Here is a 23,709-nt window from a genome sequence, read left to right on the forward strand (position 1 = left end):
TTGATTTACAGTGTTCAAAATTCCACAGTGCAAATATTACTCGTGGAATAGCTGCACTGTGGTGTGATGAGACCTGGTGGTTCCCTCCATAGGTAAGGAGAGAAAAATCAAAGAGCAAGTCATTCTTTCAGACCTCCCAACAGTTAATGATAGATCCTCTTTCAGGAACAGGTTGCTTGTTTACCTTCTTAGTTACAGAAGGATATGACAATGAATATTATTTATTAAAAAAATAAATGTTTTAATTCATCCGTTACTGCTGGGAAGAGAAGAGTAGTTGGCCTTTCAAATAGCAAAGACCCTAAAATAAAACAAGTGTGGCAAACAGTTGAATTGCTGTACACTGGTTCATGTGCACCGTGATAGCGAACCATCCTTGTAACCATAAATATTGACAGTCTGACTCTATTTTCTTGGAGATAATATGAAACAATATATATCGTGTGTTCAGATTTGCATCCACTTTTATCATCAAGCCCACATTGAAAGATAATGGGCGTGATCGAATGACCTCATTGCGCTTGACTCAATGACGTGATGAGGCTGAGAGGCTAGTCGCAAAACTTGCAATACCTGGACCACATCGCGATCTGGATCTTGCCCAGATGAACATATTTAAGTGAGCCATTAGGCTCATTTAAATATGTCTGTGCCCGATTCTTCCAAGGCCCAGGAACAAATGCCCGCACCTGGGAGATATTGCAATGGCGCTGGTTAGCACTGGTTCACACAAATGTGGGCCAAGCACAATGGCATTGGAGGCCCCCAGATGGCCCATTGGAGGCCGCCAGGTGGTCGGATTCTGGGCAGGGTGGCACTCAGGCACTCCCGTTGCTACCCAGCGTGCCCAGGTGGAACTGCCAAACTGGCAGGAGCATTGCCAGGGTGCCAGATTGGCACTGCCAAGATGCCCAGGCACCAGGTTGCCTGAGCCAGGGATCGGGCCCAGGAGTGTCCTACCCTTAAGAGGTGGGGTGAGGTGGCCTCGCAGATCCCCTAAAAGGTAATTCGGGGCAGTAGGGGGGGAGGGGGGTCCGGAGGCCGCAGTGTGTTATCCAAGGTGGGTTGAAAGATCGGGGTGGCATTTAAAAATGGCGCCCTGACCTCATCTTACATTGGTGGGCTGAGCTGAGTTCATCAGTGCAGGAAGTGAGGTAAGTGCGGCCTCGGTGGGGCGTTCCCGACAAAGGCCAGAAAAAACAAGAGCCTGTTTGATAGCGGGGTTGCTCTTGGCACTGCAGGTGCCGATAAATACCCCGCTATACACACCAAATATGGGACCCTGTTTTTTGAGCGTTAAGTAGGGCTCATTGTAATGCATTTGCTTCATTTCTGTAATTAAGTTTAGAATATCTGAATTAAGATAGGAACAACACAATGTTACTGGCCTCTGCAGTTGGTCTTAGATTTTGAATGTGAGCATTTCCATTACATCCTACTGGATGTGATTTGCCAGCATTTGTTGGGCAGCGAGCCTAAAAGTTAGAACCATCTAAACATTGTACTGACTTCCTTCAATCCTTTTGCAACGCCCAATTACCTTTTGTACGTGATTCTCATGAGAGACCCAATGTGCTAGTTAACTATGTTAATTAGAGGGAAACTAAGTCACTTGTGCATTTCCTGACACCATAGGACTTGAAGTTGCACATTAGTAGTTAAAGCACCCCTCTGAGATTCACTAATAATGTAAAAGAAACCAGCAAACATGACCATGTCCCACATAATATTCTTCCAGAAATAATCACTAAAGTTTGTGACAGACTTTTTAAAAGTTATATATACAGGCTTTTTGTTTGCTGGGGTTATATATTTTCAGTGACAAGTAAAAACATGTTAAAAACCTACTAACACTCTCAGTGATCCCCAGAAGGCAGCTTCATTAATTATGATGTTTTCTAAGCATCTGGGATGCATTCCACTCTTGTGATAAGTTTTCAGATTTCTGTTTACTTCTACGTGGTCCATGCTTGCTACAGTTAAATGTTCCTTCCTGTAACCTATTTCACTGTGGATGATTCGGCTGCACTGGATATATTCAATAAGCAGGGACCACTTTGACAATGCAGACTTGTGTTTTAGAGGTTGCTTGGTAAACTCACATTTTGCTCCCCCAAGTATGACATTTGCCTCAAATGCCACAGATCACCCGGTCATACGTTTGAGCTCACCTTGTTGGGCTATCAGCAAAAGTCCTCTCTTGCCAATACTGACAGAAAGTAATTACTTAACATAGTTCTTTCTTTATTACCTATGCCACTGAAGGTAGGTGCAGATCATACTTTTGCCCCTGTTTGTTAGACCGTTTGTTATATATAAACAATATATCTCAAATTTTAACACAACTTGGTACACAGGTAGGGTATGGCCCAAGGAAGAACTAGTTAGTTTTTGGCACGGTTTCAGATCGGAATTCTCGATTTTTTTTTTCGAGGATCCGTTAACATTGGGAGATGTAATGAATTGCCTTTTTATTTTGGAATGTTATCGATAGTTTTAGAATGTTATGAGCTGTCTCAGCCGTTGCAGTGGAATTTGACACAGCTGTCAAAATGTGAACAGAGCTTTCAGAGCAGGTTTTTGGATGTGGATTGGCCTGAAACCACCTCAGTGAGATGGAAGCTCTTAATAAAAATATTTATTTTCTCAGCTTTGAAGTTACGGATCATCAGCTAAGGCTGGGGAATGCCTCAAGGAAGAGCTGCATAATTGTAATAACTTTTGAGTTAACACAACAGGGCTGAGGTATGCACTCTACGAAGTGCCCTCTTCATGTGTAATATTCTGTTCTGAAGTTTCAACATTGCTCTTGACTATACTCATTTCCCAATTTAATTGTACAAAAACATTTGTTTTGACTTTGATATATGTTGCAAGTTTCTTTGCATACTTCTTTTATATGGCTCTTAGTATCTTTTTTGTCACCTTTTGTTGTTAGTCCTGCCTATGACAAACACTTCTTATATTTTAACAAGCCCCTGCCCATCTTTGTCACCTCCTACAGCCTCTCATGCCAGCCTGCCTGTGATTTTCTGCACTACCTGGTCACACAAACTTAGCATTTTCAGTGATGATGTTCCTTCCCCTCGGCTACATTTCTCTCGGGCTGGTTGTGGGCCAGCCTCTCCTTGGGAAGGAGCGAAGACAACGTTATAAACACCCAAGTGGCGTGAAAGCTTCCTCAATCTTGGAGACCTTCCTGCTGTTTAATCAGTCACCTTCCCCTAATCTTGAGATATTGTTACGCACAGTGTTGCGACTCAGACACTGAAGCCTTTGAGCAACATTCTATTTTTCTTCCTTTCCGTCTTGGTAAGCCAATGAGGAGCAGTGTTATTGGTCCAAAGCCATTCTGTTTGACAGTGAGGTCCTCGGAGAAAACCCAACACATTAGTGACATAGTCATATGGCAGGCGGAAGCCACTAGCCTTCGAGTCACACAAAGTCCAGCAATGCCTTTAATCTTTCTTCTTACATTTTAAATTTACTGATGTAATTTAAGTGAGGGCTATCTAAGCAACCATTAAGTGATGGCTGAATGTTAGATACCAGGGACTTGAACAGTTTTCAAGGATGTTCTCCCAGTCCCACCAAGAAAAAAATCTTTTTGTTAATTTGAATAAGTACCTAAAATATAATTACCAACATAAATTCATTATGAAGATAATAGCTTTTATATGTAAGGACTTTTCTGTTAGGTTTCAAATATTTCTTCCTGCCAACTAATTCTCTAAAGCTTAGCTGAATACCTCATTATTTCTGTACCTTTTTCAAGTAACAACATGTTAGAAAAACATCATCGTACATCTGTACTAAAGCTGTCTAAACAAGAAGCTTGGTGCTGTGTCCTTCGGCACTATGGTTTTAGTTTATTAAATGGTGCATATTTGGCAACGCCTGAGCCTGGATACTTGCCAATCTGCACTTGAGGTGTTTGAACTTGGGTATGTGTGGTTTGTTCCTGCAATTCGGTGGTTGGTAAGTTTCTAGAAACAATAATTCAGGACAGAATTAATAGCCAGGTAGACAAATGCAGGTTAATTAAGGAATGCCAGAATGCATTGTACATAGACTTTCAAAAGGTGCTTGATACAGTGCCACACAACAGACTTATGAGAAACATTATAGTTCTTGGAATAAAAGGAACAGTAGCAACGTGGATACATAATTGGCTGAGTGACAAGAAACAGAGAGCAACTGTTCATGGATATTTCTCAAGCTAGGGGAAGATTTAAGATCCCCAATTGTCAGAGTTTGCAGATGATGCAAACCGTAGAAGCATTGAGAACTGTGGAGAAGATAGCATAGAACTTCAAAAGACACCGATAACTTGGGAGTATGGGCGGAAAGGTGGAGCTGAAGTTCAATGCAGAGAAATGTGAAGTGGCACATTTTTGGGAGAAAGAACATGGAGAGACGATATAAAACAAAGGGCACAATTCTAAAGTGGATACAGGAGCAGAAGAACTGCCTGTATATGTGCATAAGTCATTAAAACAGAACAAGTTGAGAGAGCAGTTAATAAAGTAAAATGCATCCTAGGCATTGATTTTTAAAAATAAATTTAGAGTACCCAATTCATTTTTTCCAATTAAGGGTCAATTTAGTGTGGCCAATCCACCTAGCCTGCACATCTTTGGGTAGTAGGGAGCAAACACAGGGAGAATGTGCAAACTTCACACGGACAGTGGCCCAGAGCCGGGATCGAACCTGCGGCCTTGGTGCCATGAGGCAGCAGTGCTAACCACTGCACCACCATGCTTCACATCCTAGGCTTTGTTAATAGTGGCAGAGAGTACCAGGACAAGAAGTTTATGTTTAACTTGTAAAAGGCACCAGTTTGGCCTCAGCTGGAGTATTACATCCAGTTCTGGGTGCTGCACTTCAGTAAGGATTGAAAGCATTGGAGACAGTGCAGAAGGATTCACAATAATGGTTCCAGGAATGAGGAACTTCAATTATGAAGTTAGATTATAGAGTTTAGGACTGTTTTCCTTGGAAGAAGAGAAGGCAGAGAGGAGATTTGAGAGGTATTCAAAGTCATGAGGGATCTGGACAGAATAGAGAGAAACCATTTCCACCCATGAAAGGATCGTGAATGAGAGGGCACATATTAAAAGTATTTGGTAAAAGAAGTGTGGTGATATGCATCACTGTAGATACACAAAAGGTTAATGTACGTACACGTAGACAGGAGTAAAAACATTTTCACACAGTGAGTGGTCAGAGTCTGGAATGCTGTGCCTGAGAGTGTGGTGGAGGCAGGTTCAACTGAAGTGTTCAAAAGGGAATTAGATTTATATCTCCGCATATCAGGGAGCATGGAAATCTACACTTGTACAACTTGGTGATTTTAAAGCATAATATGCTAATAATTGGAACTGGGGTTTTCAAAACTTCTGACTGAAGATTGTGTGGAAACTGTTGAGCTGGTAAACCACAGTAGCTGCACAACGTTCTGTCAGGGACCATAAATTATTGCACCCCATTGGACTAATTCAAGAGATGTTCAGAGTGATCCTTATAATTATGTAACAAATATCTGGCTGTGTGACCACTTGTAAAATATTATTGTGTAGTTTTTTTGGTGATCAGATTAGAGGCCAGTAGTGTTCTCATGCAGTAACAGCTACAGTCGTAAAGATATTTCAACTGTAGCAGATTTTACCAAGAAATAGGAATTTGAATACATCCTTTCGCCTGCTCGACCATTAGTGACTTCTTCAGGCAGTGTATCATTTTTTTTAAGTTTCATCAGGGTTCTTTAATAGCAAAAACAAAATGATGCAATATGGAATTCTACAAAGTTATAGATATTGAAGTTAGTATGAATGAAAATGATCTGATAATTTAGAAATTGGAAATTTTCATTTTTTGTTCTTTAAGAAAGTAACCTTATAATCAATGAATTTGGAGATATGAAAAAAGTCTGTAGAATGCCAGAATTATACTCAGTTATTATATTTAAATAAGCTTTACTAGAAACATGGTCCTTTTCCATTTTCATTAAAATGGTGGTATTGGTTTAAGTGAGCACAATGGATGTTCATCTCCCACAGAAAATTATTTTTATAAACTATCAGTGTGCCATTACCCAGTCAGACCTACCTTCCTCTTCTGTATCTGGTATAGTGACAGATGTGGTAGTGAGTTTAATGTGTCTGGTCACTTTATTAAATAGTGTACAGGAACGGAGATAAGATATAAGAGGTTCTACAATGTTATTGCAAACAGCTCATCCTTCAAAATGCCAGGCAGGAAAGTAGCAGGAGCGCCACCTAAAAACGACACTAAAAAATGTTTGCCTGGCATTTTTTAAACCTGAATCATATATGTGAGACGTGTATATTATTTGTGGTGAATATAACCAACTTAACCAAGTCCAAAACAATTAGATGATGTGGAGATGCCGGTGTTGGACTGGGGTGGGCACAATAGGAAGTCTTACAACACCACGTTAAAGTCCAACAGGTTTGTTTCGAATCACTAGCTTTCAGAGCGCAGCTCCTTCCTCAGGTGAATGAAGACGTGGGTTCCAGAAACACATATACAGACAAAGTCCATGATGCAAGACAATACTTTGAATATGAGTCTTTGCAGGTAATTAAGTCTTTACAGGCCCAGATGGAGCGACTGGAGAGAGGGATAATCACAGGTTAAAGAGGTGTAAATTTTCTCAAGCCAGGACAGTTGGTAGGATTTCACAAGCCCAGACCAGATGGTGGGGTGAATGTAATGTGACATGAATCCAAGGTCCCGGTTGAGGCCGTACTCATGTGTGCAGAACTTGGCTGCAAGTTTCTGCTCGGCGATTCTGCATTGTCACGCGTCTTGAAGGCCGCCTTGGAGAACACTTACCCGAAGATCAGAGGCTGAATGACCTTGACTGCTGAAGTGTTCCCCCGACTGGAAGGGAACATTCCTGCCTGGTGATTGTCGCACAATGTCCGTTCATCTGTTATCGCAGTGTCTGCATGGTCTCGCCAAAGTACCATGCCTCGGAAGGAGCTGTGTTCCAAAAGCTCGTGATTTGAAACAAACCTGTTGGACTTTAACTTGGTGTTGTAAGACTTCTTACTGTGCTCACCCCAGTCCAACACCGGCATCTCCACATCATTCAAAAAGTCTAGCTGCATTTCGAACCAGGATTCTTAAAAACGTGATTGCAGGGGTCATATACTAATCCAGGCTTTTAATCCTTCCTGCACCTAATACATATAAAACAATATATCTAAAATTCGTACATTCATCACAAAAATTAGGTGGTCATAATTTTTGTGTCAGACATTCTGCAAAGTCAGATCCCATGACAGAGACTAAAACATATAATCTAGGCTGAGATACAGTACAATACCGAAGACGTGCAAAGAACAGCTGCCTGAGAGGAAAAAAACAACTTTTAAAGTTCTCTTTCTTTGGCAATCACTTGCTGACAAGTATGATTGTCCACCTAAGAAATTCTGTTCTACTGGTCATGGGTTCTGTGCGTTCTTCCATGGCTGCTGAGCCCAATCATAGAGCTGTATCTTCCATCTCACACATGGCAAGTTTTCCGGGAAGTGGTATTGACCCTTGGACTCTAGATCACTGGCTGCTTTTTCAGGCCTCTGGGTGACCTTGATGAATTGTGTTCTTTAATCAAGAGGTTCCTCCAAGTAAGTGTCTTCTGAGCAAGGGTCTCACAGGCGTTGATGTCTATGTTGCATTTCTTGAGGTAAATCTTAGGGATGTCTTTGAAGTGCTTCCTTTATCCTCCTCTTGTTCAGAAGCCGTCCTTCAGCTGAGCAAAGAAGATTTGTTATAGCAGTCAGGTTCTGACATCCTAAGCTCATGGTCGGCCCAGCGGAGCTGGTTTTGGATGATCGTGGCCCCGCTACTAGTGCTCTTGGCTCCTTCAAGGACACCGATGTTAGTGCGCCAGTCCTCCCAGCTGATGCAGACAAACTGTCTCAGACAGCATTGATGGTACCTCGGCAATGCCTTGAGGTGGTGTCTCTATGTAGTCCATGTTTCTCAGCCATATGGAAGAATTGGGAGGACGACCGCCTTGTTCAAGAGGATCTTGGCGTCAGCTTGGATGTTGCAGTCATCAAGATTCCCGTACTTCGGTGTACAAAAGTGGCATCCACGGATTGGATATAATGTTGGATCTCCGCATCGATGTCAGCCTTAGAGGAGAGGTGGCTCCCCAGGTATGGGAAATGCTCCATGTTTGGTAGGGTTTCTCCATTGATCTTGATGGAGGGAGAGATCGGATCTTGCCCTGGGGCAGGTTGGTAAAGGACATGAGTCTTCTTGAGGTTGAAGCTGAGACCAGTTCTTTGGTATGCTTCCGCGAAGGTGTCCAGCATGGCTTGGAGATCTGAGAGAGTTGGGATTGCAATGCCATCTGCATGCTGAAGCTCCACGAGTGATGTCAGTGTTATTTTCTTCTTGGATTTCAACTGGTTGAGGTTGAAAGCTTTTCTGTCCGTCCGGTAGATGAAGTCCACTCTATTGGGAAGCTTGTTCTTTACAAGGTGAAGGATGGTGGCGATGAAGATGGAGAAAAGGGTGGAGGCAATGACACACCCCTGCTGGACTTCAGCCTTGACCTCGATGTTTTCTGGCCTATTTCCATTGGTAAGGACTGTTGCCAACATCTTGTCACGGAAGAGTCAGAGGATATTGATGATTTCGCTGGCCAGGTAGCCTTTGACAGGGTCTTCCACAGCACTTCCCAATTGATAGATGCAAAAGCCTTTGTCAGATTGATGAAGGTCATGTAGAGTGTTTGATGTTGCTCCTGTAATTTCTCTTTATTGATTGATTGATTGATTTATTGTCACCTTTGTTGTCACATGTGCCGAAGTACAGTGCAAAATATTTTTGTGCGGCCAAGGGAACCATACACAGTACATACATTGCAGAAAAAAAGGATAATCGACAACGTACATTGACAAATAGTACATTGACAGATAGTGATTGCTTACAGTGCAGAACAAGGGCCAAATAAAGCAAATAGATGAGCAACAGCAACATAGGGCGTTGTGAATAGTGTTCTTACAGGGAACAGATCAGTCCGAGGGAGAATTATTGAGGAGTCTTGTAGCTGTGGGGAAGAAGCTGTTCCTATGTCTGGATGTGTGGGTCTTCAGACTTCTGTATCATCCGCCTGATGGAAGGGTGTGGAAGAGGAAAAAGCCTGGGTGTGAGGGGTCTCTGACAATGCTGTCTGCCTTCCTGAGGCAGCGGGAGGTGTAGACAGTATCAATGGGAGGATGGCAAGCTTGTGTGATGCGTTGGGCTGAGTTCACTACATTCTGCAGTTTCTTGCGATCTTGCCCCAAGCAGTTGCCATACCAAGCTGTGGTGCAACCTTGAATGTTCTCAAGCACTCAAAATCATGTCCACTGTTCCATGCTTCGGTCGGAAGCCACACAAGCTTTCCGGAAGGATTTCTTGAAATAACAAATGAGGTGGTTATAATTTTAGTGTCAGACTTTCTGCTCAGACCCCATATCAGAAACCAATTAATGTAAGCTAGGCTGGGACTCAGTACAATATTGAAGGCATGCACAGAACAGCTGCCTGAAAGAAAAAAACAACTTTTATGTAAGCAGATTTTGAAGTCCCTGCATGACAGTCATAAAATGGTTAATTCATGAAAAGCTCAAATTAATACTTCACAATACCTTCCATTCCCAGAGGCATTTCAGTCCATTGTAGTAAGGGGCTATATGAATGTAAGTTATTTCTTTGCTTTCAGACATCTGCTCTTGTCCAATTTACTGGATCCTTTACTTCATAACCAAGTTTTTGAATTCTCCTTTCCCTTTTACATGTGATTCAAGCTTTTCATACTTCATCCTTCCCTCAATCACTTCTTTCTGAGGAGGTAGACAAATAATTTGGGATGATTCGGATAGATTTGGTATCACTTATGGTGTAAAGTGAGTCTCCTAATCACTTTGCTGACTGTTGCTTTCTCTTTGGTGATTTAAAATTGAACTGATTGCTACTTTTTGAGAAAAATGGGGATTTATTGAGTGTGCCATCTCCAGCTCCACTCACACCCTTCCCAGTAGTCAAGTTAAGAATAGTGAGAGACAGCTGTTGGTAAATACTAGCTTTTGATAATTATCACTTTGTATTAATGTGATTATAATGATTGCATGCAATCATGAAATTGACAATTTCTTTATTTGTTGCAGCTCTGATAGCAATTGGACAGTACAGTAAAACCATTGAAACAGTGGATGTAGGCTGGTGCAAAGAAATTACAGATAAGGGAGCCACCCAGATCTCACAGACCAGCAAGTCCCTTAGATACTTGGGACTTATGAGGTGTGATAAGGTAAGAGGCTTCACTGAATGCACTTAAGATTTGTACAACTTTGCCATGTTAATGTTTGATTGACTTGCTTAACAAGCTGTCTGGTACATTCACTTTTGTAATGGTCACAAACCCAATGCAAATTGATTGGGATGTCATGATGTATCTATTTTATAAGAACATGCATGTTTTATTGCAGAAGTTAAATAACACTTTAAAGAAGGAGTCCCTCAATATTTTTTCATCAAATCAAAATGTGGTGTATATAAAATTAGAAAATGACTGCATTACCCATTGATCCTTCTCCCATGATTACCTAGTATCTTTTTCAAACCAGCATTCATGTTGAAGGCAACAATGTTTTTTCTCACAGGAGGTTTCCTGTAATATTTCCTGAGGTTATTGGAGTCACCCTTGAGTTACTCAATTGTGCAATTTGGGAAAAGATTAATAAATACCACTGATATACTGCCTTTCTCCAATGCAGGAAGGTACTAGAGATGAATGAACTCTACCTGTAGAAAAGGCCATTGACCAGTCCTTCATCATTCATTTTTCTTTTCTTTGGTGAAATTTTGGGTTGTCAAATTGAGGGCTGACGATGCTGAGGAAAGGAACAGTTTTGTGCTTTCAGTGCTCAGTGTTAACATTGTCGAATCAGGTCAGAGTAAGGTGCTACGATTTGATGTCTCCTATGATCAGAAATTGGCATCCTTTTATATGTTGTGAATGGGACCAACATGCCACTGGATCAACAATTCCCCTATCACCACAATACTTTGCATAAGATTGATGGGCTTCTTAGGGTTGTCCTGGCTATTCGAAAGAACGGGGTACGTAAACTGTCAGAAGTACAATTTACAAGAATGCGAATTGCACTCAGCAAAAAAATACAGCAAGTAATTAACAACATCACATAATACAATGCGCAATACTTTAAATTGTCTCAAAAAGTAACAAGCCAGTCCAAAATCCCAAGTATATGAAGTGTGAGACTCTGTTTAAAACCCAGTCTGATCTCTGTCTCCAAGCAATAACATACTTTGAGGGGATGCAATGCAGGTTCACTAGATTGATTCTTGGGTGAGAGAGTTGAATTGAGTGGGTCTATGCCCTGAAAATTAGAAAATGTGAAGTTTTCTCAATGAATGATATAGGATTATGAGAGGATACAATTGGGTAAATGCTGAAGTATTGTTTCCCCTGGGTCGGGAGTCTAGAATTAGGTGGCAGAGTCTCTGGAAAAGGGATTGACCATATTGGACTGAGTTAGAACATAGAACATAGAACAGTACAGCACAGAACAGGCCCTTCGGCCCTCAATGTTGTGCCGAGCCATGATCACCCTACTCAAACCCACGTATCCACCCTATACCCGTAACGCAACAACCCCTTACTTTTATTAGGACACTACGGGCAATTTAGCATGGCCAATCCACCTAACCCGCACATCTTTGGACTGTGGGAGGAAACCGGAGCACCCGGAGGAAACCCACGCACACAGGGGGAGGACGTGCAGACTCCACACAGACAGTGACCCAGCTGGGAATCGAACCTGGGACCCTGAAGCTGTGAAGCATGTATGCTAACCACCATGCTACCCTGCTGTTAAAGAGGAATTTTTTCACTCAGAGGGTTGTGAATCTTTTGAATTTTCTACCCCAGAGGGATTTGGAAGCTCAGTTGTTGAATATAATGAAGGTTGAAATCAGTAGATTTTTGGATTCCAAGAAAATCAAAGCGTTTGGGCAGGAAAATGGAGTTGAGTTCAAAGATCAGTCCTGCTCTTACTGAACGGCATGGAAGGCTTAAGGGGTTTTATGGCCTGCTCCTGCTCTGATTTTTTATGTTCTCCATGTTGGCAGCTGAGTCTTGTATTTCTGCCTTCAATGACTTTTTCCAGATTCTTTTAACTGAGCCTTTGACAAATGTAATGTGAGTGCTCCTGCTGTACAAAACCTCCTCACAGTGCTTTAACATAGATAAAAACAGACAAACTGGGAACTGGTGAATGAGGAAAATCAGAAGCATTTATTCCAAGCAGGCTGTGATATTTCACACTAAAGGACTTTTTTCCCATTAGACAGGCAACCATGTTATTAATCAGTTTTAACATTCAGGTAAGTCTCAGACTTCTGGTCGTTCTAATGAGTTGATTGTTTTTGACACTTACCTTGCAGATCAAATAACTTGGTTCCTGGAACAAGTTTAGCATACATTTAGCATTTCAAAGACATGAGGGAACTTTTGATGCAATTAACTTGTATTGACTTCATTCCAGGAAAGTGGTTGAACTAAATAGCTTCAATGGAATATTTGCCATACAAAGACAAAGATATTTGTATATTTAAAATATCATTTGTCATTTTGAAAACAGATTTTTCTTAAAAGGCATAGGAAAGGAATCCAGATTGCACAATAGAACTCTTTCCTATTACTTGAGAAATTGTTTAGATAGAACCTTTCATGATCTCACATTATCCCAAAGTGCTTGATAACTTATAACGTATTTCTGAACTATAGTCATTATTGTAATGTATAATCATGGTAGCCAATTTGCACATAGGTGTTTTAGGCGAGACAGAGGGGAAGGTAAAAGAGGTGGGCGAGTTGCAATACTGGTTTGAGAACATATTGCAGCTGTACAGAGGAAGGACACCTTGGAAGACTCAAGTAAAGAGGCACTGTGGGTAGAACTCAGAAACAGGAAGGGGGTAGTCACTATGATGGGGATATACTACAGGCCTCCCAACAGCCCACGAGAAGTTGAAGAACAGATATGTAAGCAGATTCTGGATAGATGTAGAAATAATAGAGTTGTTGTTGTGGGAGATTTTAATTTTCGTCATATTGACTGGAAACCCCTCAGGGCTAGGAATTTGTTAAATGTGTCCAAGAAGGTTCTTTGGAACAATATGTGGATAGTGCTACGAGAGAGGGGGCTATACTGGACCTCGTACTAGGGAACGAGCCTGGCCAGGTCATCAAAGTTGCAGTGGGGGAACATGTGATGAACAGTGGCCGCAATTTTGTAAGTTTTCGGACACTCATGGAAAAGGACGAGTGTTGTCCTAGGGTTAAGGAGCTACATTGAGGGAAGGCTAACTACAACCATATTAAGCAGGATTTAAAGGCTGTTGTTTGGGAGAGGCAGTTTGAGGGTAAATCCACATTTGGCATGTGGGAGTCTTTTAAGGAGCAGTTGTTGAGAGTGCAGGACAGGCATGTGCCGATGAAAAGGAAAGGCAGAATTCGGGAACCATGGACGACCAGTGAATTTGCGAGTCTAGTCAAAAAGAAAAAAGATGCATACGTGAGGTCTAGGCAATTAAAAACAGATGAAGCACTTGAAGAATACAAGGAATGTAGAAAAGAGCTCAAGTAGGGAGTTAGGAGGGCAAAATAGAGTCACAAAATGTCCTTGGCCGACAGGATTAAGGAGAATCCAAAGGCATTTTATACATATGTTAGGAACAACAGGGTAGCTAGAGAAAGTGTTGGTCCACTCAACGACAAAGGAGGGAAATTATGCGTAGAACCAAAGGAAGTAGGTGAGATCCTAAATGAGTATTTTTAATCCGTTTTCACAAAAATGAAGGACACGTTGATTGGTGATGTCTCAGAGGAATGTGAAAACACTTTGGAACAGGTCGTTATTACGTGGGAGGAAGTGTTAGGTGTGTTAAAAAACATTAAGGTCAACAAATCCCCAGGATCAGGTGGTATCTATCCCAGATTACTGAGAGAGACAAGAGAGTAAATCATTGGGTCTCTAATAGAAATCTTTGTTTCCTGGTTGGCCACAGGTGAGATTCCAGAGGATTGGAGGATAGACAATGTTGTCCTGTTAGTTAAGAAGGGTAGCAAGGATAACCCGGGTAATTGTAGGCCAGTGATCTTGGTGTCAGTGATAGTGAAATTGTTGGAAAAGATTCTGAGATAGTATCTATGCACATTTGTAAGTGAGTGGTCTTATTAGCAACAGATAGCATGGTTTTGTACGACGGAGGTCATGTCTCACTAATTTAATTGAGTTTTTTGAGGAGGTGACAAAAATGAGTGACGAGGGAAGGGCTGTGGATGTTGTCTACATGGACTTTAGTAAAGCATTTGACAAGGTCCCTCATGGCAGGCTGATGCAAAAGATCACATGGGGTCAGGGGTGAACTAGCTAGATGGATTCATAACTGGCTTGGCCATAGAAGACAGAGCGTAGCAGTGGAAGGGTGTTTTTCCAAATGGAGGCCTGTAACTAGTGGTGTTCCGCAGGGATCAGTACTGGGACCTCTGCTGTTTGTAATACATACAAATGACTTGGAAGAAAATGTAGCTGGTCTGATTAGCAAGTTTGCAGATGATACTAAGATTTCAAGAGTTGTGGATAGTGATGAGGATTGACAGATAATGCAGCAGGATATAGAAAGGCTGCAAAATTGGGCAGAGAAATGGCAGACGAAATTTAACCCGGACAAATGCGAGGTGATGCATTTTGGTAGATCCAATTCAGCTATAAAATAAATGTCAGAACCATCAGGAGCATAGAGACACACAGAGATCTGGGCATACAGGTTCACAGATCCTTAAAGTGGCAGCACAGGTGGAAGTGGTGGTAACAAAAGCATATGGTATGCTTGCCTTCATCAGAAGGGGTATCAAATTTTGTTACAGTTATACCAGAATGACAGGGAGTGGGATAGCTTGATCTTGGTTTCGGACAATGCTCGGCACAACATCGAGGGCCAAAGGGCCTGTTCTGTGCTGTACTATTCTATGTATGTTCTATATGGAACATTAGTTGGGCCACATTTGGAATACAGTGCCCAATTCTGGTCACCACACTACCAGAAGGACGTAGAGGCTTTGGAGATGAGTAGAGAAAAGGTTCACCAGGATGTTGCCTGGTATGGAGGGTATTAGCTATGAGGAGAGATTGAGTAAACTGGGATTATTCTCCCTAGAGAGACGGAGGCTGAGGGGCAACCTGATAGAAGTTTATAAAATTATGAGGGATATGGATAGGGTGAACTTTTGGAGGCTTTTCCCAGGGAGGAAATGACAAGGGAGCACAAGTTCAAGTTGAGGGGGGATAGGTTCAGTGAAGATGTGCGGGGAAAATCTTTTACACAAAGTGGTGGTGGCCTGGAATGCACTGCCAAGTGAGGTGGTTGAGGCATATACGTTAGCGACCTTTAAGACTTAGCTAGATAGACACATGAACAGATGGGTTAAGAAGGATACAGTTGGTTGATCTGGATAGGACACATGATCGACACAGGCTTGGAGGGCTGAAGGGCCTGTTCCTGTGCTGCATTGTTCTTTGTATAGCAATGTCCCATAGTGATCAAATGAGAAAATGACCGTATGTTCGGAATTGTGAAATTGGTTGGGAATAAATATTGGCACGGGAACCATAGTGTTCTCCTTGCCCTTATTTGAAATGATGCCTTGGGATCTTTTATATCCAACTTAGAGGGCTAATGCCTTATCAGAAAGATGACAATTAACTCCGTTAGTGCAACAATCCCTCAGTAGTGCACTGGAATGTCTGTGTCGATTATGTGCTGATATCTATGCAGTAGGACCTGAATCCATAATCTTTTAACTCAGAGGCGAGAGTGCTCCTAACTGAGCCAAGGCTGACATGACAGAATCACTTCAGCCCCAGGAGGCCACAGCTGACATTCTGAATGCAGCTACCTCAATGACTTCAGTCACTAGGGGCTGTTATATTCTTGGAGGTGGTAAGTGCCATGTAAACCAAATTACAAACGGAAAATTGGAAAGCGACCACAACAGTTTTCTATTTGTATTTTACCACAAGGAGATAAGTGTACTGAAGTTAGGAGCCACAAATTCCCGTAGCACTTTTGGAAATTTTAAGTATTAAATTAAAACAAAATAAAAATGAAGCTTAAACACACAAGATTTATTTTATACAGTTAAAATTAGTCTGTTGCTCTTTTTAACTGGATACTAATATGACAGTTATTAATGATGATATTGCTTTTCAGAATCGCCAGGTATCAAATGATACCACCACAAGGTTTTACTGGATATCGATCAAAGACCAAACAACCAGTTAGTTAGTTCAAGTTCAATGATAGTTTATTTACACACAAGAATTACTTCGATATGCAACATAAAACACTCCAAGCTAAATGACACCTAACACCACAACAACCTGTACTTAACTTCAGGCACCCGGCTTTATGCAGAGGAACAAGGCCTTTGTTCAGATCTTGCGTGGCTGAGTCTGGAGAAGTGACTTCGTTTCTGCTGGGCTCATCCGTCTGGTAGCGATTGTTGGTCTTCAACTTGTCTTCTGGTTGTGATGCTACACTTGGTTTTAGGCGTAGGTCGGGGCCAAGAGAGACCGGGCGCCGGGGCCAAGAGAGACTGAACATATGGCAGTGTCTCTCTTTATCCCTCTGGGGTTTCGCGCTCTTTTGGGCGGTCCTTAGCTTTGGACCTAATAATTCGGCAGGCTTCAATTACTGCCTTCGATTTTGACTAGTAAAGGGGCGGGTGCCTTGATGGCTGGGCGTGTCCTGAGCGGTCATTGACCTTGGCTTTTTGGGCTCCCTGAGCAAAGGGAGCGGCGCGATGAGTCTGTTTCTGTATCTGTTACCTGAGTACAGGTCTTTTGTTCTGGGGAAATGGGCCATTAGAATGCAAAGTAGCTGGGGTTTCGATAGCGTCTAGTTATCTGAGTTGCCAATATACATAAGCTCTGAGCGTCTGAGTCCTGGGTTGACCATATTTCCCATGGTCCTTTGCAGGTGGCCATATTTCCCGGGATCCTTTGTAAGTGGCCATCCCAGATGGCTACAAGTCTGACAGAACATCTCCCAAAAAGAATTCTTCTTAGTTCGATGGACAAATAAACACCCCTTAAACAACAATAGATATTTAACACATTCAAACTCCAATGATATTACCACAAGGCAAATTCTACAGTTGCTGGTGTGTCGAAGAGCTTCTCTTACTCCCATTCAGCTGTGGAAATCTTAAAACCAAACCAAACCATGTTTTCTAGAAACAATCAGACACCTTTCTGTGTTGGCTAGCAAGTGCTTCACTTTTCCTCTTCACAGTTCTGCCCCAGCACAGAATACACTCCAGGAGTTCTTACATGGTCACTCCCAACATAACTCTCACATTCTCCTTTTGTATATTTCTGCCTCCTTCATGTTTGAGTCCATTGTTCTTGACACTCCTTTGAAATTTATCGTTCCTATGAAATAAAAATTGTTCATGTTTTCTCTATGGTCACCACTTTTTGTTAAAATAAAATGTAATAACATTGCCTTAATTATTTAAGTCCTTTCCCAAGTTGTAAACCCGTTTTACTTCCCTTTTAAATTTAACAACTGAACATAGCAAACTTACTTTATCTCCTAATGCAAATTTTATTTACTTGTAGTGCATCTAACTTGGGCACATTCATTTCAAGTCCTGCCTTTCACACTTAGCCCCTTTGATGTCCTCAACTTTGTTGACACTCAGCCCCCAGCTTAATTAAATTAGTCAGAAATGCACATACAGACAACCAGAAGCCCCACAAACCTGCTTCACAGAATACCATAGTGGATCCCAAAAATAGTTTTAAAATATCACTTTCTCCAAAGGGGGCGCGTAGAAGCTGATTCAGTTGCACACAAATCAAATTTATTCAAAGAAGAAAGAATGTGTATAAAAGGGGGTGACATGCACGAACACTTGTACTAAATAAATATTTGGTAGCCCTGTAGCAACTTCATATTCAAGATGTTTGTGCTCTGTCTTGGATACTGCTTTATCAGGAGAAAGGAAGCAGAAAAATTAGGCCAGGTACAGTATTGGCCAATAATGGATTGTGCTGGACAGATGACTGTCTGGGTATTAGGGGCCATCAGATACTTTGTTGTAATTGGGCTAGTAGAGCCTGCGCAAAATGTGGTTAAGCCTAAAGAAGTTCTTCATTCTCAAGTCAGTCATTCGCTGTTCCTATGAGTTTTCTTCTGGTTGTAGAGGATTTCCCTCACACAGGCTCCATATGAGTGCTGCCCTCAGCAGATCACTACGGTGCATCTTTTAACTCAACAACTTGTCAGTTTTCAACATAACGTCTGAAGAATGCCTACACAACTGACCGGATGAGTGGTCATGTACTATAAAATGGATGGGGATATCAACATTGTCCATCTCCACCCATACGTCTGCTGCGCAAGATACATATTATGCCCCAAGTGCTGGAAGTACAAATGAAACTTTTTGCACCGCATCTTTGGCAGCATTCTCCTTATCAGATATCGCTACAAAAAAGAATATAAAGAGTTTAGATATTAATCACAAATGAAAAGCAGCAATAAGCCATTCACAATACCATGTAAAATAAACTTTAAACATTTGCAACATTGTAGTGGGGCAAACATAGATGAGGGAAACAAGGATAGGGTTCAGCTCAGCACAGCTTGTCTGAAAGTTTGAAATTTGTATTCCTACAAATTGCTAAGTGTAATGCAGGATATAGCAGTGAATGTGTCACTGGCTCTCTACTTGTGCTCTCTCCTCTGTACTGAGGAAGCATTCAGCAAGGCTCATTATGTTACATTCTGCAGCATGACACTATTTGGCGCATCCAATTAGTTGTTACAATAAATGTTTATGTAGAAAATAAAGAAAACTAAATTATTTTTAAACTGTTTATCTCCTTAGCTAGTGGAAGTGAACAGGCAAATACTAAATTATTAGGCAGGGGAGAAAAGCATTGCGGCATTGAGTTTAACAATTCTCACTTGTTGAAGTGCAATGTCTACACTCTGACATCAGGTAGATTAAAATTCAGGTTTGCTCGCTGAATTATGGCTAAATTCAAGTCATGTTGTAGCAAGAAGGCAACTTAAATATGCGGGTATTAAATTACTTCAATGAAACAAATCAACTGGAAAACAGTCTGATGTTGAACCGTATCACCTCTGTTTGTAATGGAATTTAATGAAACAGGAATATTTAAATTGCATCCTCTTTTCTGTCATTTCCCTGCCTTATATAGTATAGTACAGGCTGCAAGACATGAAAATGTAAATTTATTTGCATATCAGTGATCCATTTGAACTCTCTAACAGTATTCTCCCAATGTTTATTCCTCAAACGCGACCTTGTAATAACACCATCTGTTGCACATATTCCTTGCATCTTTTTATTGTTGCTCTCACAGAGGGAAAACTGTCAAATTAGTGCCAGATTAAAGGCAGCGTTATACTGTGCACTCGTGTTCACTGACAACTTCAATGTGTCTGCAAAACCTATTTCCCTTGTGATTCATATCAGGAGCCCATCAACTGGGTAGAATTTAACCTGGTCTGAGAAGTGGAAGACGTGGGAACAATGTTTTAGTGTACCTTGTCACATATATCCATAATGCAAATAGTTTATACAATAAATGCTAATTATCCATTTTCTTGCAAAATATTTCTGTTCTGTTGCAAGTCTTGTTTCTCGTGATATTGCTTATAAATATTTTTTATTTTTCAAAAAGTAAATTACATGGTGCTGGTTTTTCTTAGTTTTTCTATCCCTGCCCACTGATTTAGAGTTTAAAATTAAAGTCTATTTGGTCTAGTTTCTTTGGAAACTGAAATGTAGCCAGAACATTCATCCACATAGCCAGATTTCAATTGTACCTATAAATAGAGGATTATTTTGTTCAATCCTTTCTCCAAACTCTGCCCCCACCTTTGGAGTCAGGCAGAATATTTTCAATTGCTGGTCCCACTAAATTGTTCAACAGAGCAAATAGTAGTGGCGGAATTTACCGGCTATTCACGCTGCTGGGAAATTCTGGTCCCTCGCCGGCGCACGGGTTTCCCGGCAACGAGGAAATCCCATTGACAGTGGCTGGGTCGGTAGATCTTGCTGACAAGCCACCTCCACTGCCGACAACAGGCAGCGGGGTGGTCGTTAAATCCCGCCCTAGATTAATACAACAATAAAATCCCCACAGCAGAAAAATAATTTTGCTCCTGACTATGCTAAGTTTGAGCTTGAAATAACCTAAAATATTTATTCTGTGTAGACAATGTCTATTTTGTAGGATATTGAAGGTTGCCTAATGTTGGCACAACATTCACACAGCCTTATGGAGAGAACGCTGTCTTTTATACCAGTCGTTCTTTGATATCTGATTTATTATCCTCTGGGTACAAGGCCCAGTTTAGTGTATGTAGCGAGAGAGAGAGAGGGTTTACTGTCTATGCAAGGATATTGTGTCTCAATGCGTCAGTTACACCTGATGCTATGGGCAAGGAGAGAGGTTTTTCTTTTTACATGACTGGCCTTCATGCTGCTCTTGAAGACACCTCTTACTCAAGTTGCTTCTGTCACATCAGCTGGAGGTTAGGCCTCAGATCACTCTCCCAAGATCGACGTACATTTGTATCATAGCACTTCATTTAAAAACTGAATTTATATTGTGCTTTGCACAACTATCAAATGTGCTTCATAGGCAATGAAGTATTCTTGAAGTGTTATAATGTCGGAAATTTCCAAGTTGTTGATGGCAATCTCCCACAAACAGCAATGAGTTAGCAACCAAATCGTCTGTTTATGATGTTAGTTTAGGGTTACATATTTGCCAGGACATCAGGAGTATCCTATTTGGGAAATGGTGCCATGAAATTTTTTACAACCACCATGCAGGACAGACAGGACCTTGTTTTCACATCTCTTTGGAAAGAAGGCACCTCCAATAGTGCAGCACTCGCACAATATTGCACAGGAATGTCAGCACATAGATTTTATGCTCAATCTCTGGAGTGGAACTTCGATCATTTCTTCAGGTAGTGTGTTACGGATCTGAACAACACTGTGGGTGGGATTTTCTGACCATTCACACTGGCGGGATCTTAGGTCCCGCTGATGGCACGCCCCCGGTTTATTAATGGCAAGTGTTGCATTCAACGGAAAACCCTGTTGACAACAGCAGGACCAGAAGATCCTGCCACTATGCACTGGCGAGCCGTTCTCTGCCGTTGCAGAGCACGCTGCAGTAGGGGAGGAAAATTCTGCCCCATGTTTGAAATAAATTCTCCTCATTTTCTCTTGAGTTCTGTTGGCAATTATTATAAATCTCTGACCTCTGGTTACTGACCCACTTGCCAGAGGAAAGCATTTCCCTACTGGCTCTATCAAAACTCCTCGTAATTTCGACAATCTTTATTGCAACTTCTCTACTCTGAGGAAAACAACATCAGCATTTTTCAATCTCTCTGTGTAACTGAGGTCCCATTGTGTGCAGTATGGCATGGTCTCATTTATAAATTTGGATTGAAATGTTTATTTTGTGTTGGCTTTTCTTTTTGCATTGTAACCAAGATGATGTTATAATAATCAGAAGGAAGGTACGGTGTGGTGCTATTGGTACATGAGCTATTGGGTTGCCTTCACTGGCGCCACAATCAGAATTGTCATTCATTGACAACCCAGGCAGAAAGGGGTCGTGTTGGTCACCTCACCCCTTCCTCTTCCTCTTCCCTGTTCCTCATGCTGCTTTTCCACAACTGGTTGTCAGTGACTAGGGCTATGCTGGTGAGGTCAGAATATCAGCCAAAACAGTTTGATATTGAGGAAATTGAATTCCTTTTGGCTACGGTCCATCCCGTGATTGATATGTGGTGCCCACAAAGCAAAATAATATGTGCCATCAATGACAGTGTGCAATATGAAGCCATTCACTCTTGCAGGAGAGAACAAAATGTGTTCGATGTCACTTGGAATATAGAGTCCCAAAGGCCTCCCTTATGCAACAGTGGTTTCTGAGCTGGGGGATGTTGCAAATGTCCAGGAAGGAGCCCAATGTTTAAAGGTTAATGGTCACTGTCTCTGTTGATGCTGTCCTCATCCTGCTCTGAAGTTGCAGTTGTAAGCACGACATGTATCAGATTTTGGTGAGGATGCCATTTCTGATGTCTCACGCACTATTCCGCACTGAGGTTCATGTAAGAGAATTACTTCCTTAACACCTTGGGCAGATATACGGGCCTTCTGAAAGTCTTTCTCCCCCTCCTCCTCTTTTTTCCAGCAGCTTGTCCTACCCTATGTCACATCTGCTCATTCTCCATCTCATACTGAGAGCCGAGGGAAGTATACTGCTGCAACTATGCCTGGGGGAAAGTGGTTTGGGCAGAGTCCTTAAGGTCAAGACAGTGTCCTTCAACGTGTACCACACGTTCCCGTACCAGCCTCCCCGGACAGGCGCCGGAATGTGGCAACTAGGGGCTTTTCACAGTAACTTCATTGAAGCCGACTCGTGACAATAAGCGATTTTCATTTCATTTCATTTTCATTTCACTGCTCCCTCTAGAACTGAGCGATTTTTAAGAACTTTAGAAACCACCAAATACTTCTGAAATCACATCCACAATGAATAGAAATAAACCAGTAACAAACACATATTTAGTTGATGAACATTTCAATTAGAATAGTAAATAAAAATAAACACTTTCAGTTCATATTGTGCTTTACAACCACTGAACATTTCAAAGCTCTTTGCAGCCAATGAATTACTTTTGTTTTGAAGTGTAGTCGGTGTTGTAATTTTGGAAATCCAGTACCCAATTTGCATGCAGCAAACTTCCAAGCAGCACTATGATAATGACCAGATAATCTGTTTTAGTGATGTTGAATGAGGGATCACTATTGACCAGGACACTAGTGATAACATACCTCCTCTTCAAAATAGTACATAGGATCTTTTAAGACAGGGAAGAGATTCTCCACCTTGCACCGCCGGTGAGGCAGAGAATCCCGCGTTAGTGCCACTGTCCCCGATGCTTCGGCTCCCCGCTGGTGGCAGAATTGAGGTTTGCACCCCTCCATGTAGCAGACCGCGCGCCATATTTTCTGAGCCTCCGTGATTCTCTGGGCTGGGAATCACGTGGGAAAGAATTACAACAGGTATGGCCAAACGTAGCGCTGATGTGGTGGACCTCTCAGTGGACAAAAGGGGGTAACTTCTTAATGGGTAAAACGGGTAACTCGTTAAGGGAATTGCTCCCACTCCCAAAGTGCATTCAAGGGCCACCCACATCCCACAATGTAAGACCTGCCCATCCCACCCCCACCAGACCATCCCACCACACCCTGAGAGCCCCTAAATAAAGAGACACTCCCCAAGAGACCTCCTAAATAAAGAGCCCCCCCCCTCCGAGACCCCACAGAAAGAAGGCCTCTGCCAGGATGCCGCCTAGAAAAGAGGCCCCTGTCATGTAGTCCTTCAGAAGAGAGATCCCCTTCCGGAAGTTAGGGAGCAATCCAGACAGAGACAGCGAAAAAAGTTACTGTTGTAACACTCACCTAGGCATCCACCTGCTGGCTCAGAAAAAGAAAGCACCACATGTGAATTCCTGGAAACA

General features: G+C 41.9%; 1 protein-coding gene across 3 annotated transcripts in view; it reads left to right on the forward strand.

The window, feature by feature from the left end:
• The window catches only part of fbxl17 (F-box and leucine-rich repeat protein 17), a 937,144-nt gene that overhangs the window by 866,605 nt on the left and 46,830 nt on the right, over positions 1-23,709 (forward strand). For all 3 annotated transcript variants that reach the window (XM_038805144.1, XM_038805143.1, XM_038805145.1), the window contains one exon: positions 10,194-10,336. In XM_038805144.1, coding sequence (XP_038661072.1) covers positions 10,194-10,336 — 143 coding nt within the window. The remainder of the gene's footprint in view (positions 1-10,193; positions 10,337-23,709) is intronic.

Source organism: Scyliorhinus canicula, chromosome 8 (assembly GCF_902713615.1).
Source record: "Scyliorhinus canicula chromosome 8, sScyCan1.1, whole genome shotgun sequence".
Lineage (NCBI taxonomy): Eukaryota > Metazoa > Chordata > Chondrichthyes > Carcharhiniformes > Scyliorhinidae > Scyliorhinus > Scyliorhinus canicula.